Below are 27,678 nucleotides of genomic sequence, written 5' to 3'. Positions count from 1 at the left end.
GCTCTGCTTAAGTGGGTTAAAAAAGTTTATAGTGTAAAATATGGCTTTAAGTGTACTTAGGAGTTTTATGATTCTTTGAATTATGTACGATTGAAAAATATGTCCTTTAACATTGCTTCTTAGTTTTAACGTTTTATTGTTTTAATGTAGAAAAGTATAACTGGATAAGAAAACATGGTTTCTTCAGTCCGTCCGTACACACTGGATACTAAATCATCAGGATTCATCCGAGGTGCCACTGCCCCCTGGTGGCAGCCTGTGCAAATTACAGGAACAGACAAGGCAACAGGCAACCTCCCGAAGCTCCAACTTGAATCCAGGAGGTGCTGGTGGTAGAAGATACTACTAGATGTCCCTCAATTATCGGCGCTTCTGCTCTCTAAAAGTTTTTAGCACAGAGTCACCTAGCTAAAGATAACATTTCCCAGCCTCCCTTGCAGCTAAGTGTGGCTATGGGATTAGATTCTAGCCAATGTGAGTGGATGTGCTTATGTGCTGCTTCTAGGCTGGGCCCTCAAGAGGAAAGGAGTATGTCGCCACCTCTTCTCTTTACCCTTCCTGTGCACTGGTATTAGGACGTGATGGTAAGCCATCGCTAACCATATAGATGCTAGTAACAAGATGGCAGTTTATCAGTCTGCAACCCCACTGAATCACCATATCAGCGTTCTTGTTCATAGCAATCTGACCTGCTACAGCAGCTTAGCCTGTGCTCTGATATGAATGGTAAACATCACACACAACTCGGGTCATAGAAAGGGCCTGGGGAGAGGATGTGGCTGGATCAGCTTGGTCAAGGAAACACAACCAGGGGCATGTGTCCCTTCTGGTCATTTGGTCAGTCTTGGGTGCCTGTCCTGAGCTAGGTTGGCAGTGTGGACAAGAGACAAATGAGGAAGGGGAGAAATGAGCTTTCTGGAATTTGCAGTCTGACTCAGTAGACCTGTGTGTGCACAACAAGGGAAGAACATTTCACACAGCAACAGTGACCAAGACATGTAAAATAAAATAGCATAATATGTAAAATGATAATAGATGTGCAAGTACTACTGAGAAGTTGTTTCCTTTTGGCCTCTGGGTGCACGTTTCTCCTCTTCCTCAAAGGTCACCTCCTCTGTGAGGCCTTCCCTGCCTCCTAGGCACTAAATTGCCTTTGTTATCACATTGTACCGTATCTATTTACATGTGCATTTTGCATGTCCGGTAAATACTCAGGGCAGGTTTGGCATCTTATCTTTCGGCCCCTGTAGCACCTACGTTGGTGGTACATCATCATATATACTCAAGGAATATTTGTGGAATAAATGAATGAGGACTTGAGAAAACCAAGCCTGGGAAGGCAGACTGAAAAAGGATGAGCTAGAACTTCAAGGCTGTGAGATAGACTGTTCCAAGTTCATATTGATGGAGCGGGGAGACCGTTCTGGTGGGTGTAGGAAGGAAGCTGAATAGGAGGGTCTGATGTGGAGTTGGCATCACCTCTCCTAGCCCAGTCCCTCCTTGGCCCCCTGCCTAGGATGGAGGCCTCACCTCCTTCATGGTGTCGATGGAGGCAAAGTACTTGGACCACCAGTCCAACATGCTCTCATCCGGCTCCTCCTCCTCCGGCTCATCTGAGCTGCCCTTCTTCTTCTTCTTCTTCCTCTCCTTCTCTTCATCAGCCTGCAGGGTTGGCCAGGTCCAGAGTCCTGCATACGTCCCTGCACCCTGGCCATTCCCAGAGCCCTGGACAATACGGGGGTCCCCCATCCATTCTGACCATCTGCTCCCAGGAAGCCCTGGGTTCCAGGGGGCTCTGTGAAGCTACCAGTATGAAAGGGGCAGGACCTTGTTTTGTGGCAGTGGATGCCATGGCCCAGAGAGTGTCATGACCCACCAGCATGAGCCTGGCCAAGGTGGGATTGGTGCTCAGGGGCTTGCAGCCCAAGCAGCTCTCTCCCTCTGCCTCTTAGGAGGGGTTACGCTGGCCGGAGCATCAGGAGCTGTGGGGTGGCTTGGTCCCTGATGCTGCTACCCTTGGCCTGATACCCTATGTAGTGTAGGGTCTTCTCTTCCCAGTGCTCCCCAACGGTACCCCCACTCACCACATCCACCTTGATGACGGCATCGGAAGTCTGCAGAGGGGAACCAAGGAGACAAGGACAGACTTAGCCACTGGGCCGAAAGTGGCGGGCAGTGGCCCAGCCAGGGAGGTTGCAGGCAGGGGCTCACACAGGGATGGTCCCTGGGTCATGAGTGCTGTGCTCACAAGGCCAATTCCAGGACTGTGGAAGGTCTGCCTCAGAGATGTTTCCTTAGAACTTCCAGGGTGGTGGTTTGCCAACATGACTGCACATGAGAATTACTGGGGGCTTTTAAAAATGATCCATCGCAGGGCTCCCCTGAGTCCAAGGTGGGGTACTGGGCACCAGGAGAGTTGTCAGCTTCCCAGATGATTGCAGTGGGGAGTCAGAGTCAAGAGGGGAGGCTGACAGGGCATGAGGCTGGAGGTTGGTAATGTTGGCTGGGTGAAAGGCAAGTGCCTTAATGAGTAAGTGGACACATTTACACAGCTGAAGGGGACCCCGATGAAAAAGGCCCCACCAGAGCCCATGGGGACGATGGTGAAGCTCAGGTCTGTGCTGTCCTCTTTGTTCCCTAATGGCCTGAAACTAGCTGCCTACCCCCAGGAGGAGCAAGCTCCTCAGAGAGGAGCTTCAGAGGCTGGGAGCTGAGGGGGAACGTGGCATCTCAAGATTTAGGCCCATAGCCCCTGGTGGTGCCAATCCCAGCCCCGCAGGCCAGGCACCAGGCCTCAACTGCTCTCCTCTTCCATGAGCCACACCCTCTGCTAACTCAGCCACTGGCCCAGACTCTCTGGGGACCAGAGCGATGGGGAGAGGAAGGATCCTCTTGGACCCTAGCCCAGATCTCAGAGGCTAGCAGACGCCACAGGCTGCGAGAAGCACACGATGTCAGGAACGGGATTTGGAGAAGGCAGTGGGGAGGTAAGCCTGCCTCCTGCCCTCTCAGTCCTGCCTGGACTCAGGATGACCTGTTCCAGGCCGGCCTCCATCCCACCCTCTCCTGCAGGCTCCATGTCCATATCTGAACACCCAGGTGACAGGGCCCCTTTTGGCAGACCGACAGTCCCAGTCCTATGCCAGGAGGAGTAAGGCACTTCCACCTGAAACTCCTGCCCCAACCCCGGCCTGGGGAGGGTCGTTTGTAAAAGGCTGAGAAAGATAACTCAGACCGTCTGGAGAGAACACTAGTGTTCACACAAGGAGTCCTTGCCTGTGGTGTCGTTTGTTGGAATAAAAATAATGGCAGGCTATTGCTTCGCACGTTACTGCTCTGTCTCTCAAACATGTGCACCGCATGTTCATGGCACACACGCACATGCAGAATTGAGATTCTTGCCTTCCTGGACACTCTAGGATAGGGCTGCGTGCACACGCAGTGAGGGCTAGCCCTGGCCCACCCCACGCTGAAGGAGGAGTGACTTAACGTGTTGTCTGGGGGCGGGATGGGGGTGACCCAGCTTTGGGAAAGTCACCCGCAATTGCACATCTCCAGGCACCTTACCGCCTCCAGCTTCACCATGGTCTCCAGCTTCTTGACGGGCGCCTCCGGCTCCATGCTCACCACGACCTCCCCTGTGGGGCGAGAGGAGGGGCCCCCACTGTACAGCCCACGGCGGCCCTTCAGGAGCCTGCCTGGACAGAGAGATGGACAGACAGACAGACAGACAGACAGGGAGGAGCAGGAGGAAGAGTGAGAATCGGAGTGGCTGGAAGGCCCAGAGGCCTAAAGCTGACTCTGGAGCTTTCCGAGGGGGAGAGAGAGGGATGCGACAGTTGAGGGAGAAAAGATGGGCATAAGGAGAGGGAGGAGGTGAGCCAGAGAGAAGTGTGAGCTGTGCTCAGTGACACAGTGGAGGCCACGTGGCGGGTGGCAGGGGGCAGAGTCTTCTCTGGGTTCAGGCAGAGAAGGCCATCTGCTCTCGGGCCCTCTAAGGATGCCTCGGCTCTGGCCTTTCTGGCACTAGTTTGGGGCTGCCTGGAAAGCCCCTCCACCCTGGAGACCCTCCAGGGTGGACCCTCCTTCCTGGCCTCCCCTACCCCACCTGGGGACCCCCCAGAAGGGAACCGCGTGGTCTGGACTGTGGCTGGAGCCCCCGCCCTGGGCCTCAGCAGTGGCCGTACCCGAGGTGTTCCAGCTGGGAGCTGAGCGGTCTGGGGGCCGGTAGATGAAGCGCCGCAGGGAGCTGACGGCGTGGGAGCCGACCAGGGTGTAGCGGCCGAAGGCCCGGCAGTCCACCACGCGGATGTTCAAGGGCGGGTGCAGGAGCTCGTTCTCCGGGAGGTCCTGGGGGTGGGGGCAGGGAGCCTGAGCTCAGAGAAGGGGCAGAGGCACTGGCCATCCCTGGCCGCACCCACTGCACCCAGCCCTGCCCCACCACGCCCAGGCCTGCACCTGCCACGCCCGGGCCTGCACCCACCACTTCAAACCACTTGACCAGGGTGCTGAAGTTGGGGTTCTTCTTGTAATTGTGGATCAGGGATGACTGCACCCCCTTCCCCGCGCACTCGATGTCCACCCGTGGCCGGTCCACCTGGGCCAGGTTTACCCGCTTCAGGTCTCGTAGGCCCCAGAACAGCACCTGTGTGTGTGGGGTGGGGGTGTGGGGGGAGAGGACAGCCCCTCCATCAGGGGCGCTGGCTGTGGGGGGCCACTCACCAGGAGGGGCAGGGCTGGGAGAGCTGATGAGGGAGGGAGGGTGTCCTCAAGGGGCTGTGGAGGAGGGGGTGAGGGTGGGTATGGGGGCGGACAGAGGCTGGGAAAGGTCCTGGAAAGTGTGAGTCAATGCAGAAAGGGCAGGGGATGGGCGGGAGCTGAGGGCTGCCGCTGGCTCCCAGGTGTGACCTTGGGCCAGTCACTTCCCCTCCTGGGACTTCAGTGTCTTTTTCTGAAACACGAGGCATGGCCTGAGGTTGCTGAAGCACCCCTGGCGTTCGATGCCACCAGTGTGAGGTGTGCATACAACCTTTGATGGGGAGAGGGTGAGGGGGCCAGGAAGCAGAGTATGGCAGGGCCTGTTCAAGGCAGGGCCTGTTCAAGGCAGGGCCGGGAGGGCAGGGGTGCAGCCCTCACCTCCACCCGGTACTTGCTAAGCACGGGTCGGATGCCCACGGGCACAGGCATGATGGGACCTCGGTCCATGTCCGTGGGGCCGTTGATGGGCGGCAGGTCGGCCTTCCCTGCCGGTCCAATCTGGGGGATGGGGGACATAGCGTCATATCCTGGTGAGCCCAGGGAGAGGGCTCTCTCCCCCCACCAGTTAGGTGCCACATGGTCTAGGGAGACAGAAAGGGCCAGACAGCACAGGTCCCCAGGAAGCACACCCCCAGTTCAGTCCCAGTGGCCTCACAGTAGGATGGGGAGAAGAGAGGCCCCTGGCCCAGCCCCCTCTTTCCAGAAGCCCCACCTGCAGCAGCTCGAAGGCGGCCAGCAGGTCCCCGGCCGTGGCGTTGCCCCGGTAGATCTGATAGTACTCCAGCTGGGGCGGGAAGCGGGGTGGGCAGTACGCCTCGTCGGCCATCTTCACCAGCGGCTTGGCAAAGGTCCGGCCCATGAAGTCGGCTTTGCCCTGACGCAACAATCAAGGTGGCCTCTTGATGCCTGAACTGACCGGGCACCTTCATACCCAGGATCTCATTCAGTCTTCACCATAGCCCCATGTAGTTGCAGGTGTGATCACCCCATTTTACAGATGGGGAAACCAAGTCTTAGGCTAGCTCCAGGCCAGGCTGGCAGTGAATGGCAGATGCAGATCTAGAAATAGGTACTCCTAGCGCTAGTCCAGAACTCACTCAGGGCTCCCCAGTAGCTGTGGTGGCTTGTAGTAAGTGGCTCCCCAGCTCTGGAGAGGTCACCTCAATCGTCCACTCCCTCACTCCAGAGCACCCATGGAGAGCTATGAGGCTGCGCATGACTGTGTATGCAGGGGTGGGGGGAGTTGGGCGGTCTAGGATGGGGGAAGGCTGGGGACAGCAGGCCTTCTTGGCATGGCTGGGCCTGGGCTTGGTCTGTCTGTGAAGCAGGCGGGGACACCCTGGCCTGTCTCCTCCCTAAGACCCCAGAGGCCCACAGCATCAGGAGGGGTCAGGCTGCAGTGAGAGGGCAGAAGACACCTGGGGTCTCTTGGAAGGGCTGGTCAGCAGCCCAGACCCCCGGCTTCCTGGCAAGCACCCTGGCCAAGGGGCTTTGGGGGTGGGCTGGGGAGGCGGCTGCCAATTCAAGTGCCAGAGCCCACCCATACCATGGTGTCCTGGTCGTAGATTTCGATAACAATGATAGGGGGATCGTCCCGCAGCTCATGAGCTTCACCGTACAGCTCCAGGTTGTCAAACACCAGCATCTGGTCCCAGGTGGGGCACAGGGTCTCATTCAGTACCTGCAGCAGGGTGGAGTAGACAGGTAACAAGTAGGGGTGATGGTGGGTGGGCAGATACCGGTGCAGGAGTCACCCCAGTCACTCCTGTGGTTTCCAGGGGACTCGGGGGGCAGGAGTGCCATGTTCTCTGACTCTTCGGGGAATCTTAAATGAAGGCTGCTATGAGGTCTGCTCATGACCGTCCCCCCTCACCCCCCACCAACGTCTTCCCTGTCTTCTATGTTGAACGTAACCACAATTAAAGCCTTCACCAGTGTGGCCTGGTCCTGCAGCTATCTGCAAGCCTTCCCTCTAAGGATCCGGGTACTGGCTGCTCTGTTTCTCCAGGTCCCAGAAACTCACAGGCCCCCCAGTGCTCTCAAAGCCAGAGCCATCCGCTCCTCCCCGGGGACCTCACCTCTGTGCACTGACTCTGGTTGATGAAGAAGACACGGGCAAAGGGGTCTGAGAGGCCGGTGCTGTCGGCAGCAAAGAGGCTGCGAGCCTGGTACATGTGGGCGCGGAGCTGGAAGGCCTGCTTCTCTGTGGGAAGAGCAGGATGAGGCTCGGGGAACAGGCCACCAGCCAGTGTGCCCTCCCCGGGTGAGAGTTTGGAGCCAGGGCCACCCAGACCTGGGAGTCCTCACTCACTAGTGTAGACCAGGCTGATGGGTGGGAAGGAGAGTAGTCCCAGGCCCTGGGCTGCCTTGACCTCCTCGAAGCCACAGGGCAGGCCACACAGGAAGTCCTTGCGCTGCTTGCTGAGACCCAGCCACAGGTAGAGCTCCAGCTTGGCCTGCACTGTCCAGCCCACCGAGCCAAAGCCCCGCTTCCCCGGCAGCTGGAAGGTGGGCGCAGGGTCAGCTGCCAGAGCCCGCGGGGTGAGGAAGGGGCGAGGAGCTTAAGAAGCTGTGGTCAGAGGGGGCCCATCCCCACCGCAGCCATCCCACTGGGCTGTGCAGTGGGGAAACAGCAAAGAAGGGGATCGGCAAGGCGGGATCCCCCTTCCTATTCTCTTTAGCTCTTCTCTGGGCATCTTGTCCGCTCAGGCCTGGCAGACCCAGGGGTGTGGACGCTGCTCCCTCCAAGAGGAAGATGACCTCTTGAGAGCAGCCCAGACCCCAGCCCCTCCACCCGCCGCTAATCCACTCCCCTTCCTGCACCTTGAGGAAGAGTGTCTTGACCTTGGCGCAGTCCTTGCCCAGTTCCTCCTCCACGATGGAGAAGAGCAGGTCCTTGGAGGGCACCCGGGTGTAGGCGATGCGCTTGTTGTTGCTCATCATCCAGATGAAGACGTCAGGGATGCTGTGCTGGGGCTAGGACAGGGTAGGGTGGGGGAGGCCAGTGTGCCCCGTAAAGGAGGGGACCTGAGACTGGGTCTTCCTTCTCCTCCCGCCAGTGGAGTGGGAAGAGCCCAGGACAGGATGAAAGGCTTGGTCAGCCCTGTCCCTCAACACCTGTCAGAGCGGGAGGGGCCCACTCCCTCCTATGCAGCCCCTCCCGCCTTGCTCCAGTTTGGTACCGCGCTCCGGCACAGGGCACACCTCATCTGCCAGGAAGCGCAGCTTCTGCAGGAAGTTCTGACAGAGCCTCAGCTTGTCGCGCACCGTGTGCCGCTTCACTTGTGCCCGCAGGGTCTTGGCCTGCTGCCCCATGCTTTCCTGGGAGGTGAGGGGGTGTAAGTGGGGCTCAGGTTGTGACACGTGATGGAGGGGCTGGCCCTGGGGGCCGTGACCTCAGAGAAGGATGTCCCCCGACCTCGGCTTCCCTTTTCACCTCCAGACCCTCCCTCTGTCCCCAAGTGGTCCAGCCGCGCCCTCACCAGCTCCCGCATGCAGGACTTGAGACGCTCCCGGTCCAGCCTGGTGCGGGATGAGTGGCCCTGGTCCTTGTCCGCGAGGGAGAGGAAGCGGCTGGGGTTGGGAGTGGGAGCAGGGCTTAGCGGAGATGACTCCTTCTCTGCCATCCTCCCATTGCCGCCCCACACTGGCAGCCCCTCCGCTCACTAGCAGCCAGAGCTCAGCTCCTCTAGGACGCCCCGAAGTCGACGCTCAGGGTACAACTTCTCCGTTTTGATCATCTCCTGCACATCATTCAGGCCTTCTTCCTGTGAACCAGGAGTATGAGCCACAGCCCCCCTCAGCCTCCCCAAACATCTCCCTCTTTCATCAAGAGGATGAGGAGCTAGTATCCTAGGACCTCCCATGAGCACCATCCCTGGAGTGTTCCGCCATCGTAAAGAAAAGTGAAAATGAAGTCGCTCAGTCGTGTCTGACTCTTTGCGACGCTGACTCTTTGGAATGTAGCCTACCAAGCTCCTCTGTCCATGGGATTTTCCAGGCAAGAGTACTGGAGTGGGTTGCTATTTCCTTCTCCAGGGGATCTTCCCAACCCAGGGATCGAACTCTGGTCTCCTGCATTGCAAGCAGACATTTTACCTTCTGGGCCACCAGGAAAGCCCAGAAACACCAATTTCCAGGTTCTGTTTCCAGAGCCTGGAAGCCGTCATGCTCGTGACTCTTTGGTTCCTGAGGAAGAAGCCATCTCTGGGTCATGAGTCTGTGGTCCTGGTGGACCCACAGGGGTTGGACAGAGCCCAGGATCAGATGCAGCGGGGCAGGGGGGAGAGACAGAGGGATTGGCCAGACGCCTCCAGGGGAACCCAAGACTAGATGGGCCACAATTCCCAGACTCCACTCTGGGAAGCCCTCAGACCCTGGACTGCTTCTGGGAATGGGGCGGGGACAGGAGCACAGGACCTGCTGGGGCTATTCTGCAGCCCCTCCTCGATGCTCACGGTAATCTGCTGGGCAGACAGACCTTGTGTGAGGCAGGGGCGTTGGTGTCCAGGCTGGGTGAGGCTCTCAGAAGCACGCCCCCTATGCCGTTCCCCTCCCACCCCAGGCCTGGCCCTCACCAGCTTGTCTGCGATGTGGTCCATGATGTTGGCATTGTATAGGCGACGGCGTTGGTCAGGCCACCAGCTCTTGATGTAGATGCAGGGTTTGCGCTCCAGGTAAGGCAGATGGAAGTAGTTTCTGGGGTGGGAGCAGGTGGGAGACTGAGGACTGGGTGCCCAGGCAGGTGGGCAGGGGACAGGCCACCAGAGGATGGCAGGCAGTGGCAGGGTCTCTCAGAGCCCTCTGTCCCGCCTGGCTCACCTGTCGGTGATCTGGGGCCGCATGGGTGGGGTGGAGGAGACCGAGGCCAGGCCCCCACCCTCGTCAGTCTCGTCGTCACTCAAGTTCTGGATCAGATCGACTTCCTCCTCGTCCCCAGGCTCCTTCCGAGGCCGAGGTCGCTGGGGTCGCGACAGGCCATCGACTTCGTTCCCGTAGTTGCCTGGAGGCAGAAGGGGGCGTCTGAGGGCCTAGGGGCTTTTTTCCACCTGGCCCCACCCTGCCCTCCAATCCAGGGGGTCTGTGGCTGGGAAAAGCAAGAGTCAGGGAATGGGACCTCTGCTGGGCTCTGTGTGAGCTCAGACACCATAGGACACTAGCCAGAGGATGGGACCATGTCCCACACTCTGGCAGAGATCTCGCTGGGAGCCCTGATGACCACTGAGCTCAAGGTCCAGCCCCAGAGGACCCTGCAGGACTCTCCTCTCTAGTCCCATGGGGGCCTTGTTTCCTTCTGCAGAGAGGGTGTTTCCTTCTCATGTCCCTAACTTCACTGAGCCCTAAGGTTCACCCTGTGGGGTGTGTGTGCACTCATAATGTACAGTCACTGTGTGCTGTGTGGGCGCCTGAGCACACTCGAGGGAAGTGGCAAAGTCCCCCTCCCCCGAGGGCTGTGCAGCAGGCCCAGCAGTTACCACTCTGCAGTCCCTGGGCCCAAAGACCCCTCTGTGAGCCCAGCTCTCACCTATGGTGACCTCAAAGGTGATGGGCTTGTCTCCATTTTTCCGGTCGATCATTGAGGCCTCCAGGAAGGCTCCAAATAGAAAGAATTCTTCTATTTTCCCTGTGCAGCTCTGTGGGGAAGGTGGTTCAAGCCATCCTGAAAGCTTACCAGCATGTTGAGGCCAGGGCCAGGCCTCTTTCTGTCTCCAGACAGGCCCTTGGGGCTAGTGGTGGGGGACATCCCACCCAGGTGTGGAACTAGGAGGCCAGACACTGAAGGCCCAATTCCTTTGGCCCTCCAACCTGTCCCTGCAGGAAAGGCTACTCTGTTCAGCACAAGGACAGCCGTGGCTAGGAAAGGAGCAGAGATGGGCAGAGCGCAGGCACAGGCAGTGGGAGGGACGGAAGTCTTGCTGCTTCCTGGGGAGGGAGGCCTCACCCTGGGGTCTGGGTCCCTGAGGCAGGTAGGGTGGACACTGGCAGAGCCCAGGCCCAGGTTGCATTGGGTTAAAGGGTGCTGAGCAGGGCTGGGGGGCTCTGGAAGGGAGTGCAGCCCCCTGGGGCCTCACCTCGGAGATGGGTGTGGCCTGCTCCACCTGCACCTCAGTGGAGCTGGTGATCTCAGGGTTGGATGTGTCCAGGATCTCCACCGCCAGGCCCAGCATGAGGCGGGCGCGGAAGGACACGCCCTCCCCCAGGCCCTCGTTCAGGTCCTGATGCTCGTCTAGCAGCGTGTAGTTGCGTGTGGAGCCGTACATGTTCACCCAGGCGGGGCCCAGTGTGGGCAGGAAGCCTGTGGGCAGGGGTGCAGGGGGTCAAGGGCTCACTCAGGTGGAGGGACTTGTTCTGGGGGCTCCCGGCCTGCACCTCCTGGTTGCTGAGCTGAGGACTCCACGTCTCGCTCAGGGAAATGTCTGAGGCAGCAGAGGGCCTGAAGCTGTGGGGCTCACAGAGGGCTGCGGGGCTAGCCGTGTCTGCTGTTTGTGGGCGGCTGTGGGGTGGCCCTCTCACTTCTGGGGCACTTCCGTGTGTTTGTTTATTCTCTGCAGGAGCTTGAGCTGGTGTTCCACATACACACATATCCATTTCTGTGGAGCGAAGTCATGGTCCCTGCTTCTAGTACCTGTTGTAAGGTGGCCTACAATCTCCCTAGAGGACAAACCCACCTTCTTAGCTCCCCAGCAAGGCCTTCCAGCCCTTTGCTATCTGTGCAGACCTGCATTCCATTGGGGTGTCACTTGCTTCTGCACACCCCTCCTTTCCTCTCCAAAGGAGAGGTTCTCTGTCTCTGTCTCTCTGTCTCTACCTGTTAAACGCTCTTCCTCCATGAAGTGCCCTTCCCCTCAATTCCTCAGTTCAGTTCAGTCACTCAGTCGTGTCCGACTCTTTGCGACCCCATGGCCTGCAGCACACCAGGCTTCCCTGTCCATCACCAACTGCCGGAGCTTGCTCAAACTCATATCCATTGAGTAGGTGATGCCATCCAACCATCTCATCCTCTGTCGTCCCCTACTCCTCCTGCCTTCAATCTTTCCCAGCATCAGGGCCTTTTCCAATGAGTCAGTTCTTCGCATCAGGTGGCCAAAGTATTGGAGTTTCAGCTTCAGCATCAATCCTTCCAATGAATATTCAGGACTGATTTCCTTTAGGATGGACTGGTTGGATCTCCTTGCAGTCCAAGGGACTCTCAAGAGTCTTCTCCAACACCACAGTTCAAAAGCATCCATTCTTCAGCACTCAGCTTTCTTTATAGTCCAACTCTCACATCCATACATGACTACTGGAAAAACTATAGCTTTGACTAGATGGACCTTTGTTGGCAAAGTAATGTCTCTGCTTTTTAATATGTTGTCTAGGTTTGTCTTAGCTCTTCTTCCAAGGAGCAAGCATCTTCTAATTTCATGGTTGTAGTCACCATCTGAAGTGATTTTGGAGCCCCCTCAAATAGTCTGTCACTGTTTCCATCGTTTCCCCAACTATTTGCCATGAAGTGATGGGGCCAGATGCCATGATCTTAGTTTCCTGAACAGGATGACATGGATGCAGTCCATGGAGTTGCAAAGAGTCAGACACGACTGGAGTGACTGAATGTGTGCGCACACGCGTGCACACACACACACCCCCACCCACCCATAATATGTATATGACTACTATTATTTTCATTTTACAGATGACAAAACAGGTACGAAGGTCATGAAACTTCTAGCTGTCAGAGTTGGAGTTCAAATCCAGGCAGCCTGGCACAGCAGGCCCAGGCAGCTCTGTGCAGACCTGACCATGAGTCTCTACCCTTCCCTGGAGGCAAGAGCTGCTGGTGAAGTCTGGCAGCACCTTTAAGTCCGAGGTGTGGGACAGAGCTGGTGGTTGTGGCGGGGTGTGTGTGTGTGTGTGTGTGTGCATGTGTGTGGAGGGGTCTCCTTTACCCACTCCCTTCAGCCCCAAGTCCCACCTCCAGTCTCCAGCTGCTGACCTTTGTCTCCATCATTGGAAATCTTGCGCAGGTCAATGAAGTGGGTGCCGATGGCCACGTCATTGACCTTGTCCGAGTCCCGGATCTGCACCTTCATGCGCTTGCAGAGTGGGGGGAACAGGTCTGTGAAGACCACTTGCTCGTTCCACAGTGGCTCGTAGCTGCTTTTCTGCACTGAAGTCTTGCCCTGGTGGGAGGGAGAGAGTCAGGATTTGTATACCTGCCTGAGTGTGCACGTGTGTCTGTGTCTGTATGTGTGTCTGTGTTACGAGTGTGCATGTGGGGTGTGTGTGTGTGTACGTGTGTGTACTTATCTCCGTCTTCTTCTCCACCCGCCTCTTTAGCCCTTCTCCCTCCCAGTGCCCCCCACCCTCAGTGCTTAGTGACTTGGCGGGGGCGGAATCCCTAAGGCCCAGCCTGGCCCCACCCCGGCCCCTCTGAGCTGCACTCCCTCATCTCTCTCTCCTCAGTTCTCGAGGTGGCGTGCCAAGGTGACCAAAGGCCAGCCTCGTGGCTTCTGAGTTTGCCTCATGTTCACCGCCAGGACCCCACGCCCAGTCCCCTGCACCTCACCCCACTCCCAGCCTCCTGCACCCCAATACCTTCTGGCCGGCGAAGAGGACTTGCACATAGGGGTCGACCAGATCCTTGTTCTCGCCAGTGAAAGCTTTCTTCACGTTGGCCATGAGGCTCGTGTTCATGCGGGGCAGCCCCTCAGCTCGGTAGATCTTCACGTAGAACCGGGCCCACTGGCGTTCAGGAGGCACCCCTTCGGGGAGCAGCAAGTTCCTGCCGGCATGAACAGCTAGGGCTGTGGTGGCCACAGCTGGCTGACTCCTGCCCCAACATCCCCATACCTCTGGGGCCCAGGACCACAGGTGAAGGACGGCTGAGAAGGTCCATAACAGAACTGAAGACACCGGAGTTTAGGGCACCCGCTCTCTTGTGGGATCCTGGGCAAATCTCCCCATCCCTCTAAGCCTCAGTTTCCTCAGCTTTAAGATGGGAATAATAACATGCACCTCCTATGTATACGATAAGGCTCAAACAGATGAACATATATGAGTACTCTGTGTCATATCTTTTGTCTTCTACGCAAAAACCTCACCAGTGGTCCCTCTCTCCCTCCCTGGCTCAAGGAAGGCATGATCCACTGGATCCTGGATTTTTCCACTGAATGCAGACAAGGTTCCAGAATATTTCTGAAAAGCTCCTGGCAACTCCCTGGAATTGCTTCAGAAAACAAAATCCCTTTGCTCTCCTGGGTGTAGACTCAAGGCCTTGCAGCTCTGGGAATCCACACTTTTTCCCCAACATTCTCATAGTTGGCAGCATGGATGTCAAATGACTGTCACTCTTGACTATCCCCCAGTCCTTTCTGCCCCATGAGGAGAGTTCCCAGACACCGAGGCTGGCCCTGGCCTCAGTCCTTACAGGGAGAGCAGGGCCATCTGGGCGGGCTGATAAGGGAGATGGAAGGTGAGGTCTCTGGGCCAAGTCCACCCTGAGGGGCTCCCTTTGCAACCCAGGAAGAGTTGGGCCAGACCTTCAGGGGCAGGGCGGGGATGGGAGCTCACCCCTCAATGTCATCCTCATCCGTCTCATTGGCCTTGTGGGGAGTCTTAATGTTGTCGCCCTTGCCCACCACAGCGACGTCGCACTTCACGTAGCCCTTCAGCCCCGCGGAGATGTCGTCAGGGTCGGACAGGATGGCCCACTTGTGGTGGAACTGGTGCTCTGCGGTGGCAAGAAGCAGAGGCTGCCCCGGCTGGCCCTACTCAGGGCTGCACCCACCCTTGGGACAGGCCATGGAGGCCAGGTCATCAGGTCCTGGGGCCCTGGGGCCACGGTTCTGCCTGCCTCAGGACCCGGGAGGCAGAGGTCCCCGAATAAGGGTGGCTGAGGCAAGGTCCCAGCTCTGGCCATGCCCCCAGATGTGTGGTATGGCTTCAGATGGAGGAATCTCCTGATTGGTTTCTTGGCCTGCGGCCCTCCTGTCCCTAACCCTTTCAGTCAATCTCCACAAGGCTGCCAGACCAAGCCCTTAAAGAGGCCCTCCCTCTCTCACTCCCCATTTCAAACCCACCTGAGGCTCCCCAGCGCTTGGGGGAAAGACTGCCGACCTTAGCATCCCCTGCGGGGCCTCCTGATGCCGCTCTTCCTAGCCCCCAGTGTTCATCCTACCCTTCCCCTGTGCTCCTGCCAGGCACAACTGTTGACCCCTCTCTGAATAGTTCAGATTGCTGCTTCACACCCCCAAGGCTCTGTGGCTGCTGTACTTTTATCTTGGATGCACCCATCCCTTCTGTTCTGTGTCCCAACCCTCTGGCTCCCTATTTAAACTTCTAATCCTTTTGTTGGTGTGTCTGCTCTTCCATGCAGCCTTCCCTGACTTCCTCAGAAGAGCTGATCCTGGCCCCTTTCCATATGTACATCTCCTACTTGCTGCGACTATCTTCTTACTGTCTGTCTCCAATCGCAGACCGAAAGCCTCCTAGAGACAGAGACAAGTAGTGTCACCCTAATGCTCCTAGGACCCAGGGCAGGGTGGAGGAAAGACCAGATGTCAGAGGAGGAGGCTAATCTCGGATGGGTCCTCCCCTTCAGGTTGACTGTGAGCACAGCCGGTACAAAGGGCACATTGTCCTCTGATTTTGTGTGGGCCCTGGAATCTCCCGGACTCAGAACTTTCCTCTTCCCCCTACTCCTCTTTCAATTTCAACTACAGTTCACACCTGTCCCCAGCAATGCTCTGTCCCCATTTGCTTCTGTGAGATGTGTTAGGGGCTGCATGCGTGACCTGTGCTCCTGGAGCCGTGTGCACCAATACCGACCCAGCCACGCAGCCACTCACCCGGCTGGGAGTACACGGTTCCCACGTCCATTTTGAAGGACCCCACCAGGGTGCCGCTGCGCAGCAGGTTCTTGGAGTGAATCACCTTCCAGACAGAACCACCAGCCATTGATCAGGCAGGATGGGGCTGAGGCCGTGGGGCAGGGAAGGGCTGACTGATAGAGGGTCCCCCCCAACTCTTTCTGGGGAAGGGAGTTTCAGGTTAAGCAGGAGGGTGTCTGGCAGGGCAGGGGTATCTCTCTGAGGCTTAGCATCAGCCCCTTCTGCCTCGCCAGTGTTTTGCTGGCTGCCAGGTACAGGTGAGCAGGTTGTACACTGCACAGAACGATGTGGCTAATGGGGTGAGAGGGGCTCAACTCCAGCCTGTGCCCTGCTTGGCTGGCTATGCATCTTTTTATGGCTGTGCCTTCTTATGGCTGGCCTGCCCAGAGAGGGAGCCCTTTTCAAGGCTGCACTAAAGCACAGTTTGAGCTAAGAGCCCCACCTGCTGGGCACTGCTCCCAACTCACCGAGATCTTGATGATCTTGTCGAACATGACGTCAGGAGAGACGTGGAAGTCAAAGACGAAGTACTAGAGGGGGAAAGACCCAGGCCTGCTGTCACTCGGCAGGCTGAGGCTCAGTGCCAGGCCCCTCTGTCCTGGCATTGCCATCTGCACTGGCCCAAGCCCCCTGAGCCCCGAAGTTTGGATAAGTAGGAGGGACAACCACTAGTCCCCCTGACCACAGCTCTCAGGGGCAGTGAGGAGTCATGCGGCCCTGAGCAACTCATTGTTCTGAACCTTAGCATCCTGACCTGTCAAATGGACGTAATGACACCCCCCCCACGTAGAGTCTCATTATGAGGTTTGATGAGATACATATAAGATACTGTAAGATACACTGTAATTGTGTAGGTCCCATAGACATCACCATTAAACCACAAGGCTGCCTAGAAGATGCACCCCAAGTTTGGAGGAGTTAAAATGTAAAGTAAGCTGACACTTAGAACTGAGAGCTGATGAACTTAATCTGCTATAAACACAAATGCTGTGGGCATGATCGGTCCTCTCCAGCTGGGAGCTGCCACTCATGGTTGCTGTGCCCGCCCACGTCTCCTGGCCTCGGGTGTAAGCCCTGGGGACAAGAGTGTGGGCAGTGAGCAGAGGGCCTGCTGCTTTGGTGAACTCATGGGCAGGGAGATGGAAGAAATGTTCAAGTGCTTGGAGTAAATGAGGAGAATCTGTTCTGGTTGCTGGGGGCTCACACTAGATCACTGTGGGTAAAAGTGCAGTTTTAGAGGCACAAAGCCTGAGCTTTCACTGTTGGGCCAATTGCTTCTTTTTCAGAATCTCAGTTTATACCTCTGTGATGGGGGAATAATGAACCAGGGCCTCCAAGTGGAACCGCTCTGGGACAGTGGTCTTGTCATTGCTGGGAGGTGTGACTGTCAACCTAAATGTGATGACCTGGATCAAGGAACTTCCCTGGGGATCCAGTGGCTAAGACTGTATGCTCCCAATGCAAGGGGACTGGGTTTGATCACTGGTCAGGGAACTAGATCCCACATGCCACAACTGGAGATCCTGAGTGCTGCAACTAAGACTTGCTGTTTAGTTGCTAAGTGGTGTCCGACTCTTTTGTGACCCTATGGCCTGTAGTCTGCCAAGCTCCTCTGTCCATGGGATTCTCCAGGCAAGAATACTGGAGTGGGTTGCCATTTCCTTCTCCAGGGGATCTTCCTGACCCAGGAATTGAACCCACGTCTCCTGCATCTCCTGCATTGGCAGGTGGATTCTTTACCACTGCGCCACCTGGGAAGCCCCAGATATAAACACAGAGCTTGGAAAATGGTTTCTAGGCTGGAACTAGGTGGTGTCCTGCTTGCAGCTCCCATGTTGCCGGTCATGAGCCTGGCGCAGAGCAGAGGCCCGGTGTATCTCTGTTTCATCTTTTGGATAAATATCCATTTAGAAAATTGTTACCAAAGCCCTCCAAGTACAAGGCAGGCCCTGGAGTGGGCTACAGTGATGCAGGAGATCAGGAGCCTCCTGGGTTAGATACGAAGGACCAAATGCAACTCAGGGATGTTATTGTTAAAGAGAGGGGAATGCCCTGACCTCTGACCTAGAGAGTACAGGGAAGGACATTTGAGCTGGGCCCTGCAGAGTGAGTAGGAGTTTTCTGAGGAACCACCAAGTGGGGAGATCAGTTCTGTTTCCTTGGAAGGAGGAAGCCCCTTGAATGAAACATGAGGTGCATGGACCTGGTGCCAGGTGAGCTCTCCAGTCAGCCAGACAGGCCTCCACCACTATCATATAACTGTGGAAGGCCGTGGGGGCCCTGTCTCCATATCTGTTAGGGAAAAATAGACCTTATCTAGGCTGGAGGCTTTTCCAGTCGGGGATGTGTCCAGACCTAAGGTCAGAAATGTCGAGCCTGAGTTTCCTGACTCCTGGAAAGGATGTCACATGGGGCTGAGGGGGTCCTGAGCAGCAGTGTCCCCAGCCTGGGACCTGCGGGAAACCAGCTATGAGAGTGGGGCCTCTCTCTGATTGCTTAGGAGATTTCAGTCAGGCCATAGCTTCAGCCTGGATCTCTGTGAAGGGCAGAGACAGGCCTGGGTTTTACTCCTGCAGGTGCCCCGCTGGGACCTCCCAGTTTCCAGAGAGATGCCCCACCTCTGAGAAGCAGACCCTCACCACACCCGGGATGGACACTGAGATGCGGGATGCCCATGCCTCACTAGGGCCAGCCTGGCACAGCTCACTGCCTGGAGCCACTGAGAAGCAGCCTGGAGGCCCCTCCCGGAAAGGGAGGGCCAGAGTGGCCAGCTCAGTGACTTAGGCTGGTGTGTGCTCAGGTATCTGAGGGGCATGCTTCACCACAGCTGATTAAGATGGGCCCCTCCCTGGAGCCCAGACTCAGAGGCTGTGTGCGGCGGGGTGGCCATCCGAGATGGCAGACAGAGCACAGTGGGTGGAGGCGGAACAGTCTGGGCCCTGCTCTGTCTATAATACTCTCTGTGATCTCAGCCCTTTTCATAGTGTGGCCTCAGTCCCCTCTGTAAGGTGGAGAGACTAAACTAGAAGGTCTCTGAGATTCTGTAACCTCAGTGTGGCCTCAGACAGCTGCAACAAACAGCAATGGGGACCAGGCCTTTCCCCTCCCACTCCCCAAGCGTCATGGCCAGTGGTCTGGAAGGACCTTGCAGAGACTCAGGCACCCAGGATGGCAGTTGAGCAGCAAGCGTGCACACGCAGAACTTGACTCTGGCACTTGGCACCTGGGCCAAGTCTTTCTCTAGGAGCCTCAATGTCCCTTGAATAAAACGGGATTGATGGTGACAACTTCTGAGAGTGTGAGAGTCAGAAGAGATGATGAACCTAAAGCATTTAGAAGAGCGCCCTGTGCACAACAAGCGCTCACTAATGGTTCTAGTGCCCCCATGGCCCAGGGCTGGAAGGGGGCTACCCTGCCCCAGGGCTCTGGCTGGGGAAAGAGCTGGGACCAGGCCTCACACGGTGTGAGGTTCACTCCCCAGCACTGGTGGGAGCAGCACAGGGGCCGGGTTCCTTTCACAGGGTGGACCCTGGCCAGACCAGGGTCAGGCTGGGTCTGGACTGGAGGGTCAGAGGGCGTGGCACTCAGCATGCTGGGGGTTGTAACAGGTGCCAAGGTCACCCGGCTGGTAGCCCTTTGTGACTCTTGAGTCCCAGCTTCTCCTATTGGCCCGGTGGGGCGGGGGCCCAGGCTCTGCCACAGTTTGGAGGACTCTCCCCCACCCTGGGCCCAGGGCTGACCTCATTATAGTAGGGGCAGTTAGTGGACTCCTTCATGGAAGTGTACTTCTTGTCATCGCCCACCTCCACACACACCACGGGGTCCATGTTCAAGCCCACCAGCTGCCGAGCCTCGATGACTGTGATGCTGACCTGTGGGCAGGAAAGAGGGGAAATGAGAAGGAAAGCCCATGAACTTGGAGCAGGTTTTGCAGGAGTCAGAGCCTGGTTGGCACCAGTCTGAGCACTGTTGAATCTGCTGGTGATCCTGGGTCGTTCCCCCACCAAGCCTCAGTGCCCTCATTTATAAAGAAGGAAGTGAACTGGATCACCTCCAAGTAGGTGTGCCCCAGAATTACCAGGGGGAGGGGGAGGGGAAGGGGGGTGGTGGGGTGGTGGTTAAAGACCCCGAGGCCCCCACACCACACTCCAGACCAACCCAACCCAGTCTTGGAAGGGGATGGAGGAGTGCTGTCCAGCATCTGTATTTTTAAAGCTCCCAGAGGATTCCAAGAGTTTTCACTGGCATCAGTGGTCCTGCTGCACAGAGGGCTGCAAACCCACTCCCACCCCCCTCAGATTTTGTGCACTCAAGAATTAAGCTTTCTAAGTCTCCATTAACATGCATTTAGTTTTCCACTCCAGCACTTTTCATTTGAGTCCTGCAAGCCTCTGACATCTCTGTTTTTATTTCTGGAATTTGGCCCCTTTCCATATTCCTGGTTTCCCTGCTTTTAATTTCTTCGAGTGCCCAGTAAGGCTTTGATGCCCGGCTGGAGCACATTTGTTTTTGGTCTTGATACTTGTATGTTGTGGGCAGTCTGTATTTTTTCAGTAGTGTCCATCTGTCTGGAATCAAACTTCTATACTAGGAAGTAATTTTTCAGTTCATCCATTCGACAAATATTTGCATATACATACGGAGAGAGAGACGTGTGTGTATGTATGCATGTTAGCGTAGTTTGCCTGAACTCTCATTTTAAGCCATCAGTTGTTGCTTGAATCTGGAGGTGTCAAGCCCCACTAGGGTGGCCATGATAAATAGGAAGACTGGGGGGTTCCTGAAATGACAATGAGCCTCAGTTTTCTCAGCTGTAAGTGGAGACACTGCCTATCCACAAATTTGCCTGAGGTTTGAATGAGATAATGTGCATTGAAGTTCTTTGTAAACTGTAGAAAGTCTGGAAGCTGTGAGCTCTTGTTATAAATGGCTTCTCAATAGAATTTACCTTCAGTTAATTGGTTGAGTCCCAGGCAGGTAGGGTCGTGTGTGACGCTTAATTCTCTGGAACTTGCACTTTAACAAAATAGCCTATGCTGACCCAGTATTAGCATTTCCCTCAGCACTCTTCTAATGAAACCGTATGAGTTGCTTTTTATGCTTCTCATCTTGGAAAGTTGGTATTTTAATTGCTGTGCTTTGATGCAACTGCTAAATACGATTTTTACTCAAGAGAATTATTTTTCCTTTTCATGAAAAAGAATAGCCTTGAAAATTATCTTCCACTGCGTCCATCAAAGTCTTATAAATATTCTGAAGGCCAAGAAAAATCTACGCATTAAAACTAATGATGTTAAAAAAAATAGAAACCCTGATGACAACGAGAACGTTGCCAAGCAAGTATACAGAACTAGAAACTGAATATTTACTAATTGAAGTAACACTTGAACTATGAAAGCAAGCATTTCTATGTGAACTTGAGGTTCTAAAGGGAATGGAGCTGAGACTATGGAGCTCTGAAGGAGTGTACCATTTCTTCAGGGAGCTAAAAGCAATATAGAGCCCCTCTGAGAAGTTTACTTCTCAGAGAAGAAAATAAACAGACACTAGAAGTCCTTCCAGAGCATTCTTTGCATAGTAGTTTATAGAGTTTTAAACTCTGTGCAACTTTTTTTTACCAAAGAGGTTTTTTTTTTTTTTAATTTCTTTTTTTCCCCACAACTAACCAATCTCCTCTCCTCTACAAAAAGACGAAAAGAAAATATTTTCAAGACTAGGAAGTAGACAAACACAGTGTTGGCATAATAAGGTACTAAAGAGATGCCATCAGGAGATTCATCCTTGCAATGTGAGAATTTGATTGGCTTCTCTGTATTTCATCCAGAGACCCAGCCATAATGATAGCCCTTTTGCCCCCAGTCCTCTTCAGGAGCAGAGGACTCCTGTCTTTCCATGATGGAAGAGGAGGAGGCAAATGCAGCCACAAAAGGACCAACAGACCAGCTAACCAGGGAAACTCTTGGTGACTGGCTATTACATCTTTTTATCCCAAGATAAAGGACACAATCCCCAGGTGGCTTCATGAAAGTCATCCCCCGGAACAATGCTGAGTGTAAACCTGTACACTCGTGTATTCTTGGGAGAAGCCATGGTGCTCTCTGACCTGCTCCTGAGGGATCAGATAGGGCTGCAAGAACATGGGTGGGAGCTTGAGCTGAGATTAGTGCTGCTTCCTTTTCCTTCTCTTGTCTCCTGGTGAAGGGATGTGATATGTTCAGTTGTGCATTTTGAGAAGACCATTCCAGTGGTGGTGTAGAGGATGGTGTGGAGGAGGCAATTTGAGGACAGGGAGACCAGATAGGAAGTGGGAGCCACATTGTGCTTGAGTTGGGGAGATGACATGGGGATGAAAACTGGAGAGATGTTTAGAGGTGACAATGTATATGATCCTGGTGCCAGGAAGAGAGGATACAGCTCAAGACTCCATGACCCACCAAGAACATGTCTGCCAAGTGCCACGCTTTGCCCACTCTGATGGACAAACTGCATATTCCCAGGGAGGAAGCTGTGGCTTCTCGCTTTTGAGATGTCGATAATCAGGAAAGGGTTTACATATAACATGCATTCTAAAAAGCAGAGACATTACTTTGCCAACAAAGGTCCATCTAGTCAAGGCTATGATTTTTCCAGTAGTCATGTGTGGATGTGAGAGTTGGACTATAAAGAAAGCTGAGCGCTGAAGAATTGATGCTTTTGAACTGTGGTGTTGGAGAAGACTCTTGAGAGTCCCTTGGACAGCAAGGAGATCCAACCAGTCCATCCTAAAGGAGATCAGTCCTGGGTGTTCATTGGAAGGACTGATGAAGAAGCTGAAACTCTAATACATTGGCCACCTAATGCAAAGAGTTGACTCATTGGAAAAGACCCTGATGCTGGGAGGGATTGAGGGCAGGAGGAGAAGGGGACGACAGAGGATGAGATGGTTGGATGGCATCACGGACCCAGTGGACATGAGTTTGGGTAAACTCCGGGAGTTGGTGATGGACAGGGAGGCCTGGCATGCTGCAGTTCATGGGGTCACAAACAGTCGGACACGACTGAGCGACTGAACTGAACTGAACTGAAACAGAAGAAACAAAGGGCCTCGGGACCCCGTTTCAGAGCTACCCAAGCTTTAGGATGGTTCTCGGCCCTGAGGATCCTTTCTGGATCTGAGTTCAGCTATGTCCTTCTGCCTGAGGTCTTTCTAATTCGGCAAAGCCAAGCTCTCCGAGAGAGTGAAGTCTTTCCGATAGATTTTCTTGCTTTATACATTGCACTAATTGAAAGCAAGAATAATCCCACATTTTCACCCTCACAGCTCTCTCTCCAAGTATGTTAACACTTACAGTTGAGATGTGAACCAACCTGTCAGGAAATGCTGTGTTACCAGGTTAAACATGAATAGAACTGCTTTGTTCAGTTTGGGATGTTTACAAAGTCTTCGGAGGCAGACTGTCTGGTCCACTTAATTAAAGTCTCTGGCAGGAAGCAGTTTGAGAGAGCTTTTGAAAACATGCAGTAGGCAGTAAAGATGAACAGAGACCAGAGGGAGAGATGGTCCTCAATTATTTGTTCTGACGATGGGCTAGGACACCCACAGGACTGACCCTTGTTTCTAGCTTTGAATAACTGCGTAACCTGGGGCAAGCTCCTTATCTACCCTGGGCCTCAGTTTCTCACCTATGAAATACAGTAATACCGATGTTTGGGTGGTTGTTAAGATTTTATTAACTTAAACAGTTACACTAGTCACACCAATAACAATGGCACCATCTCTATGTGCCCTTATGTGGCAGACTGGCGACACTGTGGAGGGAACAGTATCTGACTATAAGGGTCTTTGTTCTTTGGAATTTTTTCTCTTCTCAGCTCAGGGCATAGCCCTGAGCCCAGTGTCCTGGAAAAGCCCTCAGAACTGTTAGAGTGTTCTGTGCCTGGGTTTTGGCAGAGAGGTGAGGAGGTGACTTTCCCAAATGTCCTAGGAGCTCAGTGGTGTGACGCTGTCTGAAACCACAGCAGCAGGTCTGCTTGACATGGCCCAGGGTGAATCTCCAAGCCCCTGGGAAGATGGTCACCAACTGGATGAAAGCAAACCCAAGCAAGGATTCAGGGAGACAAGGTGTGTCCTTGAGGATATATGACCAGATGTACTTGCTACAGAGAAAGGTGGTGTCTCGTCCTAAATATCCTCTCCTGAGTGAGGTGAGGTCAGCTGCCCTTAAAGAAGGTGCATGAGGCCTGGGAAGTCAAAGATCAAACCCTGACACAGGAAAAGGTGTTCTGATTCTGGGGCCTGGCACTGGACCTAGGCAGGAAGTGCAAACGCTTTCAGGTGGGGTCTGCTGAAGGCTCTAACTCCCCTGAACAGCCAGCATTCTCACTCAATTCTAGGAATGTCCAGCAGCCTTTCACAGCAGCTGGGCCTTGTTAGCCCCTAAGGAGGGGTCCAGAGGAATACATGGTCCTTGGACCCTTCTCGTTTACAGTTTATAAATAAGTACTAGGTGATTCTGGTTTTTACATTAGCCTTTTGTGAGTTATGTTAGTGTAACTCAGTCTCTCAGGCTCCAATCAGCTCTGGGAGAAGAGACAAAATTGAGGGTCTGGCCCTGCAAAGCTGCAGATGAGGCCTGGAGCTGGGAGGGCTGCACTAGGGCCCTGTGCCCATGTGGCACTCTCCCCGTAGCTCCCAGCCATGCTCCATCCCACTTGCACTGGCGGCCACATTAGCAATCTCACAGCTGCGAATCTCTCCAGATCTCAGCCATTTGGTCTCCAGTTTTAGAAACATACAAATAAAAAAATTAAGTGTTAATTTCAGAAAATAAGGAGACGTAAAAAGAACCACCCCCCCATTCTCAGCATCTATAGATAGCCAGGATTGACATTATTTCTGGTATTAAAATAATACAAAGCAATAATTTAGAAAAAATCACACCAAATAATCTATATTTCTTTAGAGGCCCTCATTTTAAATGTTTTTGTGAAGTTATTTGGTCTGTCTATGTTTTTTCTAAGTCCCTCTCACTTTATAAAGTCTATTACAAAATCCTAAGAGAGCTTTGACCAGCATAAGTAGAGTTCACACCCTCCTTTTTGGGTCTGTATCCTTCTATTTATGACACTGTGTTCTTTTTGGGTCTCTGTCTCTCTACTTATGACACTATGACAATAGTGCTTGAACAGTAAGGAGATCAAACCAGTAAATCCTAAAGGAAATCAACCTTGAATATTCATTGGAAGGGCTGATGCTGAAGCTGAAGCTCTAATACTTTGGCCACCTGATGTGAAGAGCGGACTCATTGGAAAAGACCCTGATGCTGGGAAAGATCAAAGGCAAAAGGAGAAGAGGGGGACAGAGGATGAGATGGTTAGACAGCATCATCGACTCAGTGGACATGAGTTTGAGCAAACTCCAGGAGACAGTGAACGACAGGGAAGCCTGGTGTGCTGCAGTTCGTAGGGTTGCAAAGAGTCCGACATGACTTAGCGAATGAACAACAACAATCAGTGCTTCCCAGGAACAAGCTTAACTTGGTAATTTATATTCAGCTTGTGGTTCTCTATGACCCCCCATATCCATGCCTCCACAGAGTCTAAAACACTCATCTGGCAAGAACCACCTGCAAGAGAGTCAGAAAGGCATGAGGACTCTTGCTGCCCCCGCATACCTGGTAGTCCATGGGCCGCCCAGCACTTGGCTCCATCTTGATGTCTGGCTTAGACCTGAGAAGGAGAATATACTGTCAGGCTGGGTGTAACGGGACTGCTTGCAGGGGAGGAGGGCACCGGCAGCGGTTAGACCTCGGAGAAGGGCGGAAGGACAGAGTCATGATTGTCCAACACTCCAGGACTGCCAAACAGAAAGGGGATTCGTGGGTCTCAGAGGCTGTAATAGAGAGGACTTCCAATGGCGGAAGTAAAAGGAGGCAGGTCATTAGGTCAACAGATTCAAGTGTTGGGCAGCCCTGTGATTTCCCTTTGCCCGGAGGTATTCAATGACCTGAGAACAGCCCCCTGCCTTTGCAGGGAGGGAGGTGAGGGAGATATCCAGGAAAAGAAGAAAGGGGCAAAGTTAGGAAGGAGCTGTCCATGAGCTCTGATTCTTCTCCACCCCAATTCCAAACACAGCAAGCTAGGCCTGCCTGACCTGGTGAAGCCAACCAGGGCTGCGAGGCTCCTGCCCACTTACCGTTTGTTGGAGACGTTGGTGGTGAGGGCTGTGACAGATGCTAGCGACACGGAGTCAGGGTCCAGCCCATCCCCCAGCCGAATGGCCAGGCGGTCAATGTCCTCCATCTCCAGCACAGCTGGTTCATCTGGGGAAGAGGGAGGACTAGTTAGGTGGACTAGATGGTGGGCTAGTGATGGTATTTCCTCTTTTGCTTTGGCATCTAGGAAGCTAATAGTCAATTTCCAGGTTTACTTGGTGGCATTTACTTAGAATGTTATAGTCTGCATATCTGCAGTGCTTCTGACCTAATTTTGATCTTTAACAGATATTGTATCTGGCCTTGCCTTTTAATTTTAATTGAATATAACTCATCCCTGGAGAAGGAAATGACAACCCATTCCAGTACTCTTGCCTGGGAAATCCCATAGAAGGAGGAGCCTGGAAGGCTACAATCCATGGGGTTGCAAGAGTCAGACATGACTAGTGACTAAACCACCACCACAATTCACTTATGCAAGTACTGAATATCCTTTGTGGAAGAAGGTTAGGAATACAGAATCCATACTTATGTATCTTTTATCAATGGCTACCATTTACTGAGTGGCTACTACATGTCAGGCACAGTGCTAGGCACTTTATACACATATCTCTAGCCCTCATAATCTTCATAGTCATATCTTGCCGATATAGGTACGATTCTCACATCACAGATAAAGAAATGGAGACTCAGGAAGGAACTTATCTTTGTAAAATAGCTGAAAGACTTCAGAACCTAACCCTTTACTGATGTGTATTAATCCAATGAGATGAAGAAATGATGATTCTGAGAAGCTACCCAAGGATGATGGGTTTGAGTCTCAGCCAGCAGCTCTACCCTCTCCAATCTAGGAAGGAGAAAGGCACAGCTGGAATATACATGGGAACAAAAGATAAGGAGAGAGATTCTGGGACCAGTGGGCCACACGGGGATGCTGGGAGAGAAGCCAGGAGCCCTGAGGATGGTGGGCGTGTGATCCACAGACCTGGCTTAGAAAGCTACACACAGCTCCACTGTACTTCCATTTCTTCCCTTAAACAGGTGTTGTGTCCCCTCACCAGTGCCACAGGCCACTCCAGTCTTCCAGACCCACCCTGCTTCTCTCCCTCAAGGTGGTCCCTGCAGCCCCCTGAGAGGGAACTGGGTAAATGTTGGGCAGAGAGTCCTGCCATGGAGCAGGCATTCTCAGGACTCTGATTTTCCCAAAGAAAAAGGGAATTGGCCAAATTATTTTCTTCCTTTTTTTTGTTATTCCCTCCTCTGATTAAAAATCCCTAGGCTTCTGTGCGAAGAATGGAAGCCAAGAGGGCAGGAGCCCACTAGACAGAGGTCTCTGCTGCTGCTGTTTTAGATCGGAGGAAATGTGGTACCCACCTCCAGCCCTCGGAGCGCCCCCTTCTGGACGACCACTCTTAGGACGGGGTTTCTCTGACAGCCAATGGGAGGCCAGGCCCCTCCCAGGTGGCTCCTCTGGCCAATAGCAGGAGAGCCCAATGGGCCGCTGCCCGCGGAGAGGCGGGGTTTCGTCCCTGGCAGGTGCGGAGAGAGGGGTGAACTAGACCTTGGTCGGGGGCAAGCATCCATACCTTGTCTTTGGGGTTCCTCCTTGTGAGGCCGGTTCTTGCCGAGCTTCATGGCGGAGAACACGCTCCTCCCGGCTCTGTGAGGGGGCAGCCAGAATGAGGTGGAGGGAGATGGATGTCAGGAGGAAGACACAGACGACAGAAGAGCAAAACCCGAGAGAACTCGTACGGGAAAGGAAAATCCAAGCCCCAGCCCCTTACCTACTGGTCCCGAGATATCCTGGGGGCCAAATTTCCCAAACTGGGAGCCCTGAAGGAGAACTAGGGCAGAGGAAC

General features: G+C 54.2%; 1 protein-coding gene across 1 annotated transcript in view; it reads right to left on the bottom strand.

Moving 5' to 3' along the window:
- Positions 1 to 27,678, bottom strand: part of OTOF (otoferlin) — a 90,299-nt gene that overhangs the window by 11,099 nt on the left and 51,522 nt on the right. The window contains exons 6-32 of the mRNA XM_018055534.1: positions 27,406 to 27,479; positions 25,801 to 25,927; positions 25,280 to 25,334; positions 19,367 to 19,498; positions 16,094 to 16,156; positions 15,585 to 15,669; positions 14,308 to 14,467; positions 13,333 to 13,519; positions 12,731 to 12,917; positions 10,830 to 11,053; positions 10,283 to 10,391; positions 9,580 to 9,760; positions 9,336 to 9,456; positions 8,425 to 8,525; positions 8,241 to 8,331; positions 7,963 to 8,079; positions 7,582 to 7,734; positions 7,070 to 7,259; positions 6,837 to 6,961; positions 6,305 to 6,439; positions 5,471 to 5,632; positions 5,137 to 5,256; positions 4,484 to 4,645; positions 4,188 to 4,350; positions 3,568 to 3,698; positions 2,085 to 2,114; positions 1,531 to 1,662 (exon numbers count right to left, since the gene is read on the bottom strand). Of these exons, the coding sequence (XP_017911023.1) occupies positions 1,531 to 1,662; positions 2,085 to 2,114; positions 3,568 to 3,698; positions 4,188 to 4,350; positions 4,484 to 4,645; positions 5,137 to 5,256; positions 5,471 to 5,632; positions 6,305 to 6,439; positions 6,837 to 6,961; positions 7,070 to 7,259; positions 7,582 to 7,734; positions 7,963 to 8,079; positions 8,241 to 8,331; positions 8,425 to 8,525; positions 9,336 to 9,456; positions 9,580 to 9,760; positions 10,283 to 10,391; positions 10,830 to 11,053; positions 12,731 to 12,917; positions 13,333 to 13,519; positions 14,308 to 14,467; positions 15,585 to 15,669; positions 16,094 to 16,156; positions 19,367 to 19,498; positions 25,280 to 25,334; positions 25,801 to 25,927; positions 27,406 to 27,479 (3,517 nt within the window). The remainder of the gene's footprint in view (positions 1 to 1,530; positions 1,663 to 2,084; positions 2,115 to 3,567; positions 3,699 to 4,187; positions 4,351 to 4,483; positions 4,646 to 5,136; positions 5,257 to 5,470; positions 5,633 to 6,304; positions 6,440 to 6,836; positions 6,962 to 7,069; positions 7,260 to 7,581; positions 7,735 to 7,962; positions 8,080 to 8,240; positions 8,332 to 8,424; positions 8,526 to 9,335; positions 9,457 to 9,579; positions 9,761 to 10,282; positions 10,392 to 10,829; positions 11,054 to 12,730; positions 12,918 to 13,332; positions 13,520 to 14,307; positions 14,468 to 15,584; positions 15,670 to 16,093; positions 16,157 to 19,366; positions 19,499 to 25,279; positions 25,335 to 25,800; positions 25,928 to 27,405; positions 27,480 to 27,678) is intronic.

Source organism: Capra hircus, chromosome 11 (genome assembly GCF_001704415.2).
Source record: "Capra hircus breed San Clemente chromosome 11, ASM170441v1, whole genome shotgun sequence".
NCBI lineage: Eukaryota > Metazoa > Chordata > Mammalia > Artiodactyla > Bovidae > Capra > Capra hircus.
Note: the sequence above shows the minus strand (reverse complement) of the source record. Positions and strands in the feature narration are given on the sequence as shown.